General features: G+C 36.8%; 2 protein-coding genes across 2 annotated transcripts; both read right to left on the bottom strand.

The window, feature by feature from the left end:
• Nucleotides 1-4947: 4947 nt before the first annotated feature.
• Nucleotides 4948-7392, bottom strand: LOC126662108 (uncharacterized). The gene is made up of 2 exons (XM_050355995.1): nt 6731-7392; nt 4948-6610 (listed from the first exon to the last, which is right to left on the bottom strand). Exons 1-2 carry the CDS (start codon nt 7390-7392, stop codon nt 4948-4950), a joined length of 2325 nt encoding a protein of 774 aa, XP_050211952.1.
• A 5444-nt stretch (nt 7393-12836) lies between these two features.
• Nucleotides 12837-18983, bottom strand: LOC126661431 (NF-X1-type zinc finger protein NFXL2). The gene is made up of 13 exons (XM_050355289.2): nt 17787-18983; nt 17432-17545; nt 17304-17359; nt 17034-17100; nt 16670-16762; nt 16000-16085; nt 15734-15896; nt 15018-15191; nt 14332-14522; nt 14079-14160; nt 13723-13929; nt 13295-13384; nt 12837-13208 (listed from the first exon to the last, which is right to left on the bottom strand). The coding sequence occupies exons 1-13, from the start codon at nt 18918-18920 to the stop codon at nt 13050-13052; spliced, it is 2616 nt and encodes an 871-aa protein (XP_050211246.1). The 5' UTR covers nt 18921-18983; the 3' UTR covers nt 12837-13049.

Below are 18983 nucleotides of genomic sequence, written 5' to 3'. Positions count from 1 at the left end.
CATTTAAATCGCGTTCATCCTCGATTATCATATTGTGCATTATTATGCAAGATGTCATTATATCATGCAATACATCTTTTTTCCAAAAACGGGCCGGTCCTACAATAATTGCAAATCGTGCTTGTAGAACTCCAAATGCTCGCTCAACAATAGTCCAAGACAAGTTCATCGATTACCACGTTTCAACAATATTTCATCCGAGTCCGAATATTCTCCTTCTGAATCTCAAATACCGAAATCTCCCGAGGAGTCACTATTTTCTGATAATTTAGAAGATCATAATATTGATGGTTTTTCACGGCCCATTGGAGTCAAAAAAGCTAAATTGAAGAGAAAAATGACCGAGCAATTTTCTACTATTGTTAGCATTAAAGAACAAAATGATAAGGTTATAGAGTTGCTTGAAAAGTCCGGTTCAGATAGGTAAGAACAAATGAAGATGCAAAACGAGCAATTTCTCTTTCGAAAAGAGAAAGAAGAAAACAAAATATTATTCATAGACTTGAATACTATTTCTAATCCGAGAATTCGGGCCATTACTCAAGCTGAACAAGAGAAAATAATTCAAAAAAGAGAGCAGCAACAAATGCCACCGTAACAAGATAATTTTAGCCAATATTTTCATGATATTGGTGGATCGAGGGGCAATTTACCAGATTATTAATTAAATAATTTTAATTTTAATGTTTAATGCTGTTTATTAACTATTATGTTAATTTCCGTTCTAGGATTAGTTTAATTATAATATTTATCTACCCGCTTTAATGTTTAATATAATGTAATGTTTATGTTTAATGTAACGTAATTTTTATGTTTAAATAAAAAATATGTTGTTTAAATTTTATGTATTTAATTTAAAGAATTTATTTTATTTATTTTATTTTTACCAATAAAAATAATTTGGATTACATTATTAAAAATTTGATTGGTATTTAATGAAAAGTTGGACCAAAATGAACATTTACAAAGTTAGCTATATAAATTATAATTAAAAAGTAAATATCCAATTAACCAAAAAATGGGTTTGTGTGAATAGTGCATACCAAGAAGTGGGTTGCTATTATTCACAAACAAAGAAATGGGGTGGGAAGTAGGTATGGGTTGGAGTTGAAAATCAAGACCCAAACCCAAAAATAGGTATGAGTTGGAGATGGTCTGAGTAATGTTATATAACTGTTAGCAAAAATACTAACTTGTAGTAATCCGGAAATACGGAATCGATCCCACGAAGACAAGAGGTTTAAAGTGAGCGAACATGTAATTGGAAATTCAATTCGGAAAGCAATGATCAATTGGAATTATAGTAATGACTACGGAATTTAAAACTAGTGAAATCAACACTTTGAGCAATTAAAAACTAAAGCAATTAATTAATAACGGGATAAAACAATAGGAAAAAGGCGCTCAAAGGTTGTTAAATCATGCCACTAACGAATCCTAGAAAATTGGGTATAGTAGTGTTATCGGTTCGGGTCAAGTTTTCCTAGATTGCCTAATCCGCTCTCTCGAGTCCGCAATTAGGTCTAATTGAGATTAGATTAACAAGTTGGAGTCTAAATCGCTCTCGCGTAATTAGAATTCAACAATGACAATCTAATCCAATCATGAAGCTAACTTCTAACCACCTATTCCCTAAACCGCCCTAGCGTGATTAGATTTTAGGTTTGTGATCAACTAAGTCCGTCTAATTAATTGACTCTCGCCTAATTAACTAGTCTCTAAACATAGATTAATAGATCAAGTTAATCTAAGCATTAAGCCCCAATAATCACAACAAACTCCCAACACAACTCAACCCTAATCAACTATTCAACTAATCATGGCAATCATCAACAACCCCCAAACAAGGAGTTTAGCTAGCCATTATCAAAACTAAAGCAATAATTAAACAAGAATTAAACATACTATTAAGATGTAGAAAGATTACCTTTAATAAGTAGAAGAAAAACATTCAACAATAACTATAATAATGAAGCTTGAATAATAATAATCTTGCATTAATCACCAAAGTTAAGAACAAGAATTTGGAATTAAAACTAAGAACAATTGTATCTAAAAATCTGAGAATAGTAATAGGAAATGGGGGCTACAAATCTAAATCTCGTGCATAACCCTAAAAAGGGAAAATAAGGTATCCTTATATAGTACTACTCAAAATAGGGAATAAAAGTACAACCCATCTAGAATGTTTGGGCCCAATAGAGAAAGAAAGCAAGCAAAAATCGAAATCCTACTGATCCCCTTGTCTCGATTCGAGACACCCAACTTAGGGGTGTGTCTCGAATCGAGACACATCTTGAAATGTCTTCTGTTTGCTATTTTATGGTGTCTCGATTCGAGACACCCAAATAAGAGGGGTGTGTCTCGAATCGAGACACCCTTTCTGCTGCACAACCACAAACTTCAAAACTCCATAACTCGGTGTAGAAACGTCCAAATGAGTCGGTTCTTGAACCGGTGGAAAGCTTGGGATGTCTACTTTAACTTTCATGAAGAATACAAATTCATTTGAAGCTTCTAACTGGTTCCAATTTTCCAATTAGTGCAGCGGGGTCAGATTTTCAGACTTGTAAATGAGCTTTCGCCTCTTTTCCGTCGACTTTTCCATCTTTTGCTCATTTTCCACTATTCCGGCCTCAAAACCTTTCGTATTGCTCCTAATTCCCTGAAACATAAACACCCTCTATAAGCTAATCAATTCATATAAAAGCGGGGTGAAAACGCATAAAAGCATACGAAAAGACATCCTAAAGATAGGAGTATTTTACTCCTATCAAACCTCCTCACACTAAAACCTTGCTTGTCCCCAAGCAAGAAATGAATCTCACTATCAACCGCAACAACTAATAACCTTGGTGATTGTAAACACAAAACAACATACGAATTCCCAACCAATGAAGGCACCAGACAAACTTCTAGTGTTAACAATCGCAAGCGATGCAACCAATGATGAATGCAACTACAATGACATAGTCCAATGACATTGAGAATACTATTGGTAAGGCATTTGTGTTAAGCAAATTCGAAGTTACAATCATCTACGGGACATGCACACATTGGCCAAAATGAAATGGTAAATCATGGCATTATTCTCATAGAAACCAAGCAAAACATAATGAAACTCACAAGATGTCATTCCAACACACAAGTGTTTAAGGTAAACGATTAAACTCACATCGTGCTTATTCACCATAAGCTTGCTTTTAGTCCCGAACTCCACTATTTGGTTCGGTAATTAACAACTATCATATGGACTTGTGAGGGTTGTAACTTGGCTATGGGTTAGGGGTAGGTAGATTTGGATACTTGGCTAAAACTTGATTTGAACGACTCTTTTCTAATATACTTTCGACCTAGCTCGGATTTTCAACACTTGTGAACTTTTCAATTTTTATTGCCTTTGTTTATTCTTTCTTTCTTTTCTTTTCTTCATTTTCCTCTTTTTCTTTTGTTTTCTTTTTCTTCTTGATATTGTTGTTATTCTTTCTTTCTTTGATTTTCTTTTTCTCAAGGCAAATTTCTCTTCTTTTACCACTTCACATTTTCATTATAATCATCAAGCTAGAGCCACATTTTTCTCATCATTAGGTCATTCAAATCAAATTGGGTGTTTTAAGAGGTAAGTTGTTGAAGGGAGTTGTGTAATTTGTGTTTTGACAAAGAAGGGCTTAGGCTCAAAATGGTGATTCTAAAGGTAGAGGGTAGGCTTTTAAGTGATTTAGTTCAAAAATTTGGGGTATTCCTAAATGCCATACTCATCTAGTCATTAACACTCAACCTTTATAGTTTTGAACGGACACCAAGCAAGTTCTAGGAATCAAGCATGCAATTGACACTCACAACAACAATTAGGCTCAAAAATCACTCAATAAAAGGGTGTCATGCAAAAAGCTCAATTCCTATGAAAACATGCCAACATCCTCAAATTTTCAACAATGGCACAACTTATCACATTACAAGCACACATCATGCATCCGTATTAAGCACTTCAAACTTATCAAAACACAACACCAATTAATCATGTAATTAACTCGAATTTCATTAAACCATGTCATACAACTTGCATCTTATTTAAACACATCACAATTGATTGATTCACACTAGAAAAATGCACTCACTAACTTCATTGATCGGGAATCAAACTTTTCATTTCACACATTCACCAAAGTCACTAATCATGCTTCAACATACACAAGCCAACGATTTAGTGCGAGGTGACTCAAAATAAACAACATAAAACAACAACTAGACTCCTACAAGCAAACATCAAAAACAAAGCAATAAAATCGAGACTCTAACGCATTCATATTTTCAACAACCCCTCCTCACACTATTTCTATGCTATGTCCTCATGGCAATGAAATAAAACGGAAAATTGCATGAGTTAGAGTTGAAGAAAGCAAATCTTCGAGTTCAATCGAACTCGGGTGGCTCCGGTGAAGGTGTAGGCGGGCTAATATGCGTCTTGTAAAAGTCCTATATCGCGCCACATCATCAATCCAAGTGATAATTTAAAGATCAATGAGAAAATTCGAGTTCTTCCCTCTTAAGTAGAGTGTCTCGAATCGAGACACCCTTGTTACTAAGGTGTCTCGATTCGAGACACAGAAGAAAAGGGGGCAGATTGATCTGCACCCCCTGTCTCGATTCGAGACAACTTACTAAGAAGCTTGTCTCGAATCGAGACAAGGTTTAGCAGAAAAAACTGCTCCTTTCTCTTTTCGTGTCTCTCGATTCCTCGCTCCGTTGATTCCCCGGACTCCTACACATCCAAAAACTGAACACACCCGACATCAAATCGAACATAAATAACAAAAAGAACAACATAAAAAAAACACAAAATTAAAAGCTAAGAACATAAGATAAAAGGTAGAAAATCGAACCTCTCGGGAATGCCTCCCGAGCGCGCTTGTTTAAAGTCGAAAGCTCGACTAGCAATCTTCAAAATCATGGAGGATCAAAAAGAGCGACTTGCTCACGGCCCTCATTCCTCAACACTCTTGGATATGGTTTGCACCATTCCCCAAGCACCTTAAAAACATCTCCATTGTCCCCCTCCAACTCAATCAAATCATCCTCCAATTTGCGTCGTGTTTTAAATGGTCCGCTCCATTGAGAAATCAACTTCCCCGCATGCGAATGCTCTTGGGAGGTTCGAACTTGGACGTACTCACCAAGAGTAGCAACTTCCTTGCACATTTGTCTCTTGCTTGCGGTTGCTATCCCATTGAGCTTCAACTTCCATGATGCCCAATGTCTTGGTTTTCCCTTCCGTGGCTTGACATGAGGTGTCATGTTAGTTTTGGCACACCCAATTTTGGGTTCTTTCTTATGAACCTCCTTTAAAGGCACATGCAATGTGGGTTTAATGGCATCAATCTTCATACATTGCTCCTCCTCACACTTGCTTTTTCCATGTCTCATGTCAAATTCCATGCTCTCGTCATTCATTCTCAATGTTATCTTTCCCGCATTCACATCAACCAATGCTCGTCCCGTATTTAGAAAAGGGCGCCCAAGAATCATGGGGCAATCTTTGTCGACCGCATAATCAAGCACAACAAAGTCCACCGGAAAGATGAACTTGCCCATTTTTACTAGCACGTCTTCCGCAACCCCGTGCGGTCTCTTGAGCGAATGGTCGGCCAATTGGAGCATCATGGAAGTTTGTTTTATCGGTTGGTTTCCACATATTTTCCTGAAAAGACACAATGGCATTAAATTTATACTTGCACCCAAATCGCAAAGACAATTAAGAGAAGTAGAAGTTCCAATTGAACAAGGAATAGTGAAACTCCCTGGGTCCTTTAGCTTTGTCGGTAGATCACTTTGGATAATAGCACTACAATTCTCCGTGAGGGAAATTGTTGCGCTTTGTTCCCAACTTCGCTTGTTCATTATTATGTCCTTCAAGAACTTTGCGTATTGGGGCATCTCTCTCAAAGCATCCGCCAAACTCAAGTGGATTTGAATTTTCTTGAATATTTCAAGGAACTTTTTGAACTTTTCATTGTCCGGAGCTTTTCTTAACCGGCTCGGAAATGGAACCGGAGGCACAAACGGTGGCGGTGGTACATAAGGCTCTTCGACTTCGATAACCACCTCCTCACATTCCCGAGGCAACTCTCGACTTGAACTTGCTATGTCAATTACCACTTGAGGCTCATCCTCCTCAACAACTTGTTTCTTTCCATTGGCTTTCTCCAAGTTCCGCCCACTCCGAAGCTCTACAACTTTGATGGCTTTCACATGCTCCCTAGGATTAGTCTCCGTAGTGGAAGGCAATCCTCCTTGAGGTCTCCCTTGAAGGTTGATAGCAAGTTGTGAGATTTGAGTTTCAAGCATTTGATTAGTGGCGGCTTGGTTCCTCTCTCTTTGTCTAGCATCAAGCTCTCTTTGCTTGGCTTCAAGTTCCATCCTATCAAATCTCTCAAGCACCTTAGCAAGCAAGCTTCCCTCATCCGGACTCCGTTGTTGTTGGAAACCGGGAGGGTGTGGAGGTCGATTGCCCAAATTGTTCCCTTGATTGTGATTGTGGTTCCCTTGATTGTTATGATAAGGGCCTTGATAAGGACCTTGTTGTTGTGGAGGCCTATTATTGCTTTGAAAGCTTGAACCCGCATGATTAGACCCTTGAGCATTGCCTTGCCCTTCTTGATTTCTCCACCCGAAGTTTGGATGATTCCTCCATCCGGGGTTGTAGGTGTTAGAGTAGGGGTCATTAGCTTGCCTTTGTCCCCCGATGTAGTTGACTTGCTCACTCAAAGCTTGACCCGTAACTAGGCATTCTCCTCCCGAATGGCCAAAATCACCACAAAATTCACAACCTACTTGCACATAAGCCACCGGAGCGTTTCTTTGCATCGGAGCGACTTGTTTCTTGAGAGCATCCACTTGAGCTTGAAGCGAAGCATTTGCGGCTTTGATGGACTCCATCTCCCTCACTTGATCAAGAGTCATGAGTGACTTTTGAGTAGGTGGCGCTCTTCTTTCCATAGGACCCCAAGTACTACTAACCACGGCCAATTTCTCCACCAATTCAAGGGCTTCCTCATAGGTCTTTTGCATAAGTGAACCCCCCGAAGCCGCATCGATAGTAGCTCGGGTAGTGACATTCGTCCCATCATAGAAGATTTGTATAACATGCTCTCTATTGAGCCGATGATGGGGTACACTTCGTTGGAAATCCTTGAACCGCTCCCATGCTTCATGAAGTGATTCTCCTTCAAATTGGACAAACTCAAGTATGTCTTTAGTCAACTTTGTAGTCTTGCCATGAGGGAAATATTTGTTAAGGAAGGCTTGAGCCAACTCCCTCCAATTGTGAATGGACTCATTAGGTAGAGAATGCAACCAAATGCTAGCCTTGTCCCTCAAGGAAAAAGGAAACATCCGAAGTTTAATTTGGTCCGCCGTTATCCCATGAAGCTTGAATGTGTTTAGAACACCCAAAAACTTGGCGATATGCTCATTAGGATCCTCATGACTCAACCCAAAGAAGGCACAACGATTTTCCAAAAGTTGAATGGTACTCGGCTTGATCTCAAAAGTTGCCGCTTGAACCGGCATTGCGAAGCATCCAAAAGTTGCATTGTCCACATCCGGCAAGAAAAACTCACCCAAAGTTTGTCTTTGTTGGTTTGGCACGTGTGCGTGCGCTTGGGGTCGATCATCCCTTGGGTGGTCTTGTTGCCTTGGTCGGTTCACATTCCCTAATGGAGGAGCGGGTGGATATTGTTGTTCCCCTCCATCCATTAGAGGATTGAACCTCCCCTCTTCATCATAATTGTTTCCCTCGTTGTTCATAACTTCGGGTATACGGGCTCTTCTTCTTACACCTCTTTCGTAGTTACCGAGGTTATCTTGGAACGGTTCTAGTGGTAGATTTGCTCGTCGCGTATTGTGCATACACAAAAATCAAATTCCCTACACAAACAACAACAAGAAAACCGAGTGTAAACCACGAAAGATAATTATTAACAAAAAACCAAAAACAGAAAATAACGCTAACTCGACCGAATTTCTCAATACTTTCAATCAATTAAACGCAACCTTGTCCCCGGCAACGGCGCCAAAAACTTGTTAGCAAAAATACTAACTTGTAGTAATCCGGAAATACGGAATCGATCCCACGAAGACAAGAGGTTTAAAGTGAGCGAACATGTAATTGGAAATTCAATTCGGAAAGCAATGATCAATTGGAATTATAGTAATGACTACGGAATTTAAAACTAGTGAAATCAACACTTTGAGCAATTAAAAACTAAAGCAATTAATTAATAACGGGATAAAACAATAGGAAAAAGGCGCTCAAAGGTTGTTAAATCATGCCACTAACGAATCCTAGAAAATTGGGTATAGTAGTGTTATCGGTTCGGGTCAAGTTTTCCTAGATTGCCTAATCCGCTCTCTCGAGTCCGCAATTAGGTCTAATTGAGATTAGATTAACAAGTTGGAGTCTAAATCGCTCTCGCGTAATTAGAATTCAACAATGACAATCTAATCCAATCATGAAGCTAACTTCTAACCACCTATTCCCTAAACCGCCCTAGCGTGATTAGATTTTAGGTTTGTGATCAACTAAGTCCGTCTAATTAATTGACTCTCGCCTAATTAACTAGTCTCTAAACATAGATTAATAGATCAAGTTAATCTAAGCATTAAGCCCCAATAATCACAACAAACTCCCAACACAACTCAACCCTAATCAACTATTCAACTAATCATGGCAATCATCAACAACCCCCAAACAAGGAGTTTAGCTAGCCATTATCAAAACTAAAGCAATAATTAAACAAGAATTAAACATACTATTAAGATGTAGAAAGATTACCTTTAATAAGTAGAAGAAAAACATTCAACAATAACTATAATAATGAAGCTTGAATAATAATAATCTTGCATTAATCACCAAAGTTAAGAACAAGAATTTGGAATTAAAACTAAGAACAATTGTATCTAAAAATCTGAGAATAGTAATAGGAAATGGGGGCTACAAATCTAAATCTCGTGCATAACCCTAAAAAGGGAAAATAAGGTATCCTTATATAGTACTACTCAAAATAGGGAATAAAAGTACAACCCATCTAGAATGTTTGGGCCCAATAGAGAAAGAAAGCAAGCAAAAATCGAAATCCTACTGATCCCCTTGTCTCGATTCGAGACACCCAACTTAGGGGTGTGTCTCGAATCGAGACACATCTTGAAATGTCTTCTGTTTGCTATTTTATGGTGTCTCGATTCGAGACACCCAAATAAGAGGGGTGTGTCTCGAATCGAGACACCCTTTCTGCTGCACAACCACAAACTTCAAAACTCCATAACTCGGTGTAGAAACGTCCAAATGAGTCGGTTCTTGAACCGGTGGAAAGCTTGGGATGTCTACTTTAACTTTCATGAAGAATACAAATTCATTTGAAGCTTCTAACTGGTTCCAATTTTCCAATTAGTGCAGCGGGGTCAGATTTTCAGACTTGTAAATGAGCTTTCGCCTCTTTTCCGTCGACTTTTCCATCTTTTGCTCATTTTCCACTATTCCGGCCTCAAAACCTTTCGTATTGCTCCTAATTCCCTGAAACATAAACACCCTCTATAAGCTAATCAATTCATATAAAAGCGGGGTGAAAACGCATAAAAGCATACGAAAAGACATCCTAAAGATAGGAGTATTTTACTCCTATCAATAACCCAACACTTTTAATTCATCTTTTTGTACCGCCTGACGTGACAATCAAACAGTGAATTGATTAATTCTGTTTTTTTTTGAGATATGCACTTTTGGGTGGAAATTGGACGAATGAAATCTTGTCACGTAAGGTGGGTTAAAAGAATTGAGTTAAAAAGGTGGATTATAAAGTATTTTCCTTACGAAATTTTTATTTAACCTTATTAATTTAATGTGTAATGAATGAGGTATATTGAATATAATAAATCTTTGACTTAATCGTCAAATAATATGCATCTTTTTCGATTTTTTTTTGTTTATAATTCCACATTCCAAAATTTTCAATTTTTAGTTTTGATTATAGTCATTTTATTCAAATTAGACCGAGAACAAATTTAAGTGTGCTTTTTATATTTTTTTGCTTTATCAAAGATAACGATATATAAATGTATAGAAAAATGACTATCCTATGAAGAAAATGAGTCATTCTTCAAATAAATAATAACATGTGGAGTTTGAGCCATCCAATTATACATTCATTTAACAAATTAAACCAAAGTTTAAATTTAAGTATGCCTGTTATATTATTTCATATTGCTTCAATTGTATTTTTATTATAAAAAATTTCAAAAATAAAATAATATAAAAGGTATATTTGATTTTTTTTCACTTCAATTTTAACAAATGACTATAATTGAAATTGAAAAAAAAAGACTAAAATCAAAAAATTTAAAAGATGAGATCATAAATAAAATTTTGAAAAGATGGATATTTTTGGATGATTAAGCCTAAATCTTTTACATAACTAGTTTATTTTTTTTATTGATAAGAAATTGCTACAATAAAAAAAGATATTTAACCTATACAACGGATAAATTATGCTTTCTAAAAACAGATAGTTTATAGTATTTAAATTTAATAAATGTTTTGCAGCTATTGTAATTAAATAGTAATATTAATTCAAGGAGTATTAAGTCAAACACGAGCTAAGTGGGCGCTGACGTGCAAGTAGAATGCTACTTTGAGACCGACGGCTATGAAAATAACAGGAAATGTTAGTTCTGTATTTTCTACAAATTTCTTTTCATATTAAAGTCATTATATTCGATTATTATTATGAGTAAAGAGTTATTCCGGTCTTTAAACTTATGGCCATGTTTGATTCATGGAATTGAATAGCATGGAATAGAATAGTTATTCCATAAAGAATGGAATAGCCATTCTTTAGTTTTTGAGAGGAGTGTTTATTCCACAAAATCATGGAATAGCAATTCTTTGGAGAACAAAGGATCACTTTACCCCCCGAACTTGGCACAAAGTATCAAAAACGTCCAAATTAGCAAAACGGGATCACTTTTACCCTGAACTTGTCAAATTTAGTACAAAAACCCCCCTCCCCACTCTCACCTTAGAGAGTGTAACTCACTCTCCGGTTTTAATAGTGGTTTTGGTTTTCTAAGGTGGTTTTTGCTTGAAAAAAGTTTAAAATGGTCCTAATTTTTTTTAAACGTTTTAAATTAATACCTAACAATTTTAAAAAGGGACAATTTCATCCTTTTAATTTCAAATTACAAATTAATCCTCCAACTTTTACATATATACCAAATTAATCCCTAAAATTTATATTTTTAATAAAAAAAAATCAATTTATTTTTAAAAATTTCCTCCGGCGAGGAGGAGCTGCTCCTCTTCTCAGGCGAGGAGGAGCTGCTCCTCCTCGCCTGCTCCTCGCCTGAGGATTGCTGCTCAGGCTGAGGAGCAAGGAGCAGATCTGCTCCTCAAAAAAACGAGGAGCAGATCTGCTCCTCGTTAACGACCCACCGCGCGGTGGGTCGTTCAAAGCAGACCCACTGGTGGGTCTGTTGTTAACAGACCCACCGGAGGGTCTGTTTGTAACAGATCCGACGTCGGCAACAGACCCGACGTCGGGTCTGTTGTTTACAGACCCTCCGGTGTTGAGTCTGTGTTAACAGACCCGCCGGTGGGTCTGTTTTTGAAGAACAGACCCGCCGGTGGGTCTGTTCTCCTTCAAACAGATTGGCCGGAAAATTTTCCGGCCAATCTGTTTGAAGAAATTAAAAAAAAAATGAAATTTTTTTTGTTGGGGAAAAGATTCAAAAAGATCCCTGATGTTATTTATTTTAATTAAAATTTAATTAGAATTAATTAGTATTTAAGTGTAATTAATTAGAGTTAATTATGACTTTTATTAAACTCACTCTCCAATTAAGTGCCACGTCAGCATCGAGGGGGATTTTGAGCCGGTTTTGCCAAGTTCAGGGTAAAAGTGATCCGGTTTTCGCAATTTGGACGTTTTTGATACTTTGTGCCAAGTTCAGGGGGTAAAGTGATCCTTTGTTCATTCTTTGGAATACCTATTCCATGAACCAAAGTTAAGAATTATCATTCTATACGGAATAGCTATTCCATTCCGCACCTATTCCATGAACCAAACATGGCCTATCAGTCAAACTCGAATAAATTAAATTTGATATATTTTATTAATTTATTCCCTCCGGTTTGTAACATTTGTTGCATTTAGCCATTTCATATAGATTAAAAAACTAATATATATGTCTTGATTTGTATACATTTTTACTCAATTGTCCATATTTAATTATCACTAGTTTTATATTTGGCTAGTTCTTTTAAGTTTACTAAATTATTTATTCTTGGGGAGAAATTTAGAAAAATAATAATTAATGTTTTCTTAAAACTCTGATATGACAAATATTATGGACCAATTTTTTTTTCAAAAACAATAAATATTATGAATCGGAAGGAATAATTTATAACTCTTTAAAATAAAACTATTCACGTTCACTGTTATACTTTCAAAGTGCATGAAAAGTACTTTTGAAATATTTATTATTTTAAGTCAAATTCGATATGTTTTTATTTTTTATTTTTTGTTTAATATTTTATGTCATTGTTTATAATAGCTTCACACTTATTTTCGGAGAGTTATAAATTTATTTATTAAAATCTGCCAAATTAATTTATTATGTGTTTATTGCACACGTTCAAGGACCAAGATGGCATAAGATATAACTTCAAAGAAAAAGTAAACAGCATAACCTTTATTGAAAAAACACAGAAATAAAAAATAAAAATGTCATATTGTATGCAAATTTCTTTGTTTGTTTCTTCTTGGTTAATAACGAACTAGAAATGTTCAAACAAACATATTTATAACATTTAAAATCCCATTTTATTATACATAGCAGAAAACCAAATTTGAAAATTTTCTGCACTCTTTCCATGTATTGTAAATTTGGTCATAAAAAAACATTTGTTTAGCTTCTGGTAAAAAGAATTTTGGTGATGGTTTTATCAGTGTAAATGGAAAGTATCTAAAACTGCGCAGCGTACGGCTTAGGAATGATTAGATTCGGGGGTATTTTGTCCTTCGTTTTTGTCCTTCCGCTTCATTCATCCAATCGTTAAGCCACATAAGACCCTTGTACCCAAAATATCCGGCTGCCATCAGAGTTGCCACAATGGTGACTACTAGAAGAAGCCATTTGATGGTGGCGGCGAGTTTCTGTTTCCACAGAATAGTTTGTCATACAAAGCAGAAGGTTGTTAAATTAGTACATGCTATAATATGACCAGCTGAAGTAATAGTACCTGAAATCTCGATATCTGCTTTGATTCGTGTACTCGATCCCGTCGTTTTCTACGCTTTGGTGCATGCTTTTCAGTATCCGCCTCCTTTTCCTTCAAAAATAACACAATAAAGAATCAGATTTCGGATCACGCAAGTGCATAAATGTCCAGCTATGTAGCACGGAAATGAAAACGTTGAAACAGGAAACTCCAATATGAAAAAATAGCGAAAGGACATTTTTTAAGAGATCAGATTGTCAATATAGAGTTTTGTAGAAACAATATGTCAAAAATATTACTCCGAAAAGTTTCCATATAACACATGCTCAGCAGCATCAATGATGCCAAGTGATCAAAACATGGAAGCGTTAAAGATAACCTTGGCAATGGTATGGAAAACTAAATTTTACTGCAGCTAATGATCGACAAAAGTTACTTGTAAAAGTTACCTCCAAGTCTTTAGGTTTACGCAAATGTAATTCTGGCTCAACAACTTTTATTTTACTCTTGCAATCCGAATTACAAGGAAGAAGTCCAACTCCGAATTGACTTTTAGACGCATCTTTCGGATCACGACCTGCTTTTCTGTAAGCTACTTGAACATCTTGACATAGCCACTCCTTTTTCAAGGTTTGGCATGCACAACGCACATTAACCTAATAAAGAAATAGTTAACACAGGAAAAGAATATTAATAATAGGCAGATAAATGTTAATATGCATCAACCAGAAAAAGATTATGTCAAAATAGCGACTATGTAAGTTACTGATCTTCATAAATATGGCGATTTAACTGAACTCATTACCTTTTTGCTGCACTTGTCAGATGATGAGCATGGACCAGGATGACAGGTCTCCGGGCATAAATGTGTACAATTCGGCAACTTCCTGCAATAATAACATTCTATCAATTCTGAAGCTATTAGGACTGAAAACGGAACTCGCAGATCCCGAACAGTACGAAAACTCCTTACCGAATATTAAGATAGTCATGCAATGAAAATAATATGAGGCCACACACTTAACTTGCAGGTATAATAAATAGGATATAAATATTACCTATGGCAGGGTCCAGCACATGAGCGGACAGCCATTTGCTTCAATTCCGACAAACTGTTATAGTACAAGCACTCGAAAACATGGACCATAGCTCCACAATGACAAGATCGTTTCACGAGAACTTTGCATGAGGGGCAATCCCCAGGATGACATGGAAGAGGACATGAATGTGAACAAGTGGGATTCCTCTCCTGAATGAATTTCAAAAGAATATCACCTAGCTTACAAATTTTAAACCAAATACTATGTCGAGGTGGAATATAATATGTATTCCAATAAATATCATGATGAGGAAAAATTGTACATGGCATGTCATAAACTCGTAGGGGAAAGGAAAAACACATATTTGGATCCCCACACCTTTTCACTTTTTAGCATTAAATCCTTAAACTTTTATTTATCAACATCGAGTCCCTACACTTTTAGTTTTATAGACAATAAGTCCCTAAATTTGTTTTTTTTTTTGTCAAAATTGACACCGTTAACACTTTCTGATGAAAGGACCCAATGTCTATAAATTAAAAGTGTAAGGATTTCATGTTGCCAAAAAGAAGTACAGAGATCCAATACCAAAAACAAGACAAGTGCAAGGACCAAAAAATGCGTTATGCCTAGGAAAAATGATAATGAGGGGAAACTAAAAAGATCATGCTCAATTAAAAATCAAACAGTACAAAGTTTTAAACCTTTTCACAGGGAAGACGGCACTTTTCACAAGCCTCACTGTTGCGTTGAACCAATGATTTTGGGGACTGGCTCTTCAAAGCATGGCAAGTTTTTGTACAATAGTGATTGCCACAAGGCAGAGGATTTCCACACAAATTATCACAGGCAAACAGTGATATCTGAGAGCAAACCATCTGAAATGAGAAGCAAGCAAAAGGATAAAAGTATATTAGTCTAAACGTCATACTCATTAGAACAGATTGATAAACTACTTTAAATAGAAAAAAAGCAAAACACATATTTGGATTCCTACGCTTGCCCACCTTTTGGCATTGAATTCATGAACTTCTGTTTGTCAACATTAAGTCCCTACACTTCTAATTTTGTACGTATTAGGTCCTTCCGTCACAGAAATGAAGAGCATGTACTTCATGCCGTTTATGACTTGGTGTGACTGCGATAAGTTTCTTATTCGTTTTCATACTTCATTAATATTTAGTCCATGTATTTTTCTTTTGGTTGACATTAAGTCCCGAAATTAGTTTTTTTTCTTCGGTCTGGATTGACGCTATTAACACCTTTTGTTATGAAGAAACCCAATGTTTATAAAATTAAAAGTATAAGGACTCAATGTCGACAAATAGAAGTTCAAGGATCCAGTGTTAAAAAGAAGACAAGTGCAAGGACCTAAATATGCATTTTGCCTAAGAAAAATAATCTAATAAATGATACCAACCATCCGCTCTGCTCCAAGATGCTGGCCAATGCAAGACCTCCAAACAAGTTCTGGGCAAGGAGGACAGGGAGATCCTGGAGTACACTCACTCTGATGATGATGTTTCTTTTTCTTTGGTTTCAACGAGAATTCTGGGTTAGGCGGGGGTTGTGGACCATGACAGCTAAAACCATGAAAAACAGAAACATCACGAAAAAATCATATCTGGAAAAAACCTCCAAACACAAACATGGATATATCGTTCACAAGTTCTCGGTATTACAAACCTTAATTTGCACTTATGACCACATGAATATTCTTCCTCACAAATTAATCGACACGGAGGGCATGCTCCATAATGGCATCTATGTGGCTGGATAAGACACAAGCAAAGTTTCTTAAAATCCTATTCAGAAAAGTATAACAGGGATAATGAAAAACGAAAAAGTTACAAGGTATATGAGTTACACGTACATACTTCTAAAAAACCAATAATACAAAAAAGATATGCCATCCCAACTGCCGAACAAGGGTTTCAACTTCTACTCAATGCAATTTTACAGTTGTCTTCATAAACATTGAAATTTGGATTTATAGGCGAGACAAAACTTGGAACACATATGGTAATAGTTACCAAGAACCCAAACATCCTCCCATATTGGAGAATTTAAAAGCATACGTAGTTTGGACAGGTGCAAAAGTTTGCATATTACAAGCCCTATTTATTTAGGGCACCCAATTATATTTGTGATAAATGCATTTACATGCGTATTTGAAGTTCATTAACACTCAATATCAAGCTCCACAACCACATATTGAGAATGATTATTATGTTTATTCTATGTAGCCGTGTATTCAATAATTTAGATATACAGAACTATATATCCCAAATTTCAGTGAGCAAAATATACCAATAAGCATATGAGACAAAATACGATCTGGAGCTACCAATAGTACCTTGCGATCTGAGCGATGCCTGCATAAGGTAGGTTGACCACATAATTTACGACATTTTGGAGGCTTTTGATCCATCTCAGTACCACAGGGAACCTAACAGAATTTTACAAAAAAAATCAGTAATACATGCGATTATTAGAATTGACATACAAATAATCAAGTGTACACAAAAGAACGCAATATCAAAATCTCAGTGGGAGTTTCAGACCTATTTTACTAAGGCTACAATCCAATCAAATGAATTGTAATCGCAAAGCAGGTTATAGTGGAATGATGCAAAAAGCTGGAAATCAAACATTCAGGTAATCTACAGGCTGCTCCTATTCAGAAATGAAGAAACGATACACTGTAAACAAACACTTACATCGAAGTGTTTTTCACCACACAGACAAGAGATTGTAACCATCACAGGGCAAGGAGCACAGGGACCTCTACAAAGACAAAACCAACTATCAATGTTGCATTTCAAAAATTAGACAATAAATTTAACACAATCGTCATTTTCTAAAAAAAGATTGATGTTAAAGGAAATAAATTTTTAGATCAATACTTGCAAGTTTGAGACTAATCTTTGTCATTGCATTCCTATTAGACTCAAAGTCAACCTTGTTCATCTAGTTAAGAGCGTACATACCTGTGGCACGGCGCTGGGCATTTGTGATTCTTACATCGAAGCCTCTTACCACAGATCTGAAATTTCAAACATTTATTACATAGTTCACAATGAAAACAGTATAGGAAAATAGGTACTGTGAGACACACCTCTGCGCATGGCGGGCAGTTCCCATCACAACATCGTTTTCTACAAGCATGGCGTCCACAATCTCTCAGTGTCTGACACTTTCTCTCACATGCCAAATCTTGATAGCAAGGAACCTAATCCAAATTCAGTTAAACCATCCCTAATTGAAAGAAAATAAGCTTGCTAACCAACAAGAAACACTTATAATAAGTAAAATATATAAAAGAAAACAATGTTCTTTAAATCAGAATCATATCAAAATACCAGTTTCTAAAACACAAAGCGCTAGCATTTCCATTGCAATACTCTAATTAGCAATCCAATACATAATGTGACATTAAGATGATTTAAATATTTCCTAAATTAAGCAATTACCTCTTTCTTGAGGCCTCCACACCGACATAACTTAGTAACAACGCGTCTACAAGTTTCAATACATTGTCCTTTATGACACCTCTCATGACACCTATGAAAACCGCAACTTAACGTTTTATCACAAGTACCGCCACAAACCGGGGCAATCACATCACAGGCCATTCCTTCATAAACCCTTTTCCCACATGGACAACTCCTCTTCCCTTGGAGAGGACACTTCCCACACTCTCCTGAATGACACCCTCTCTCACACACATGCTTCCCGCAACCGAGCATTCGCTCACACGGATTTTCACATTGAAAATCTCTCTCAAAACACTTCCTTTCCTCCTTTTTCCTCCCACAAAAACATCGATAAACGCCTTGAGCTTCACATGGAGGACAATCCCCATCATGGCAAATCTCATTACACCTATGAGTCTTACAATCTAACAACTTCTCACATTTCTTATTACAAGAAAAAAACTTAAACCCACATCTTTTAACATCCTCAATTTTACCACAAAAGCACTTGACTTTAACTAATTTAGGACAAGAAGGGCAAGGCCCAGGATGACAAAGCAACAAACAGAAATGCCCACAGTTAAACTTCAAGGGCCTATTACAAATTTCTCCACAAGAATGTGGCAAAATCCAAGGGTTATCAAATGGGGGATTCTCAACCTCACCACAGAAGCAAAAATAGCTTCTGGGTATTTGAGATTTTGCAAAAACTGATCTGCATTTGGGGCAATTCCACGTGGAAGTTTCCGCCGCTTTTTCCGCCGATATTGGGAGGCGCGTGGAGGCGCGTAAAGCGGCTAAATCAGAGGATTGGCGGGCCCATGATTGAATACAGAGGAGATGGAAAACGTCGTAGCATGATGAAGTGCAGGACCAAGTAGGATCGGAGGGTTTGATCCGTTCGAGGCAAATGAGGCAGGACAGTGCTCCGGCCGATGAGGAGGTTAGAAAGGATTGGATTTTTATGAGGTCTTGGGAGGTGGGTGATTGGGTGTTTTTGTTGGTGTGGTCGAAGTAGGATTTGAAAATTGAGTTTGAGAGGTCGGAGTGGTGGTGGCGGTGGTGGGGGTGGTCGGAGTCGGAATCGGAGTCGGAGAATGGTTGTTGGTCGGTGGTGGTGGAGGAGGACATGGTGAAGATTTGGAGAAGTGGAAGTGAATTGGATGTTTGTTAGCTGTTATGTTATGTCTGAAA

The sequence above is a fragment of the Mercurialis annua genome, linkage group LG8, assembly GCF_937616625.2.
Source record: "Mercurialis annua linkage group LG8, ddMerAnnu1.2, whole genome shotgun sequence".
NCBI lineage: Eukaryota > Viridiplantae > Streptophyta > Magnoliopsida > Malpighiales > Euphorbiaceae > Mercurialis > Mercurialis annua.
This window is presented reverse-complemented; position numbering and strand designations above follow the sequence as displayed.

Bases quoted from the DNA above. Each gene is read 5' to 3' on its own strand.
- LOC126662108 (XM_050355995.1), bottom strand. From the start codon at position 7,392: ATGTTTCCTTTTTCCTTGAGGGACAAGGCTAGCATTTGGTTGCATTCT. The intron at 6,611-6,730 runs GCAAGCTAATGA...TGCGGGTTCAAG, and splicing joins AACTACATCGGGGGACAAAG to CTTTCAAAGCAATAATAGGC.
- LOC126661431 (XM_050355289.2), bottom strand. From the start codon at position 18,920: ATGTCCTCCTCCACCACCACCGACCAACAACCATTCTCCGACTCCGAT. The intron at 17,360-17,431 runs GTGTGTCTCACA...TTGAAATTTCAG, and splicing joins ACTGCCCGCCATGCGCAGAG to ATCTGTGGTAAGAGGCTTCG. The intron at 16,763-17,033 runs GTAAGTGTTTGT...AAATTCTGTTAG, and splicing joins GTGGTGAAAAACACTTCGAT to GTTCCCTGTGGTACTGAGAT.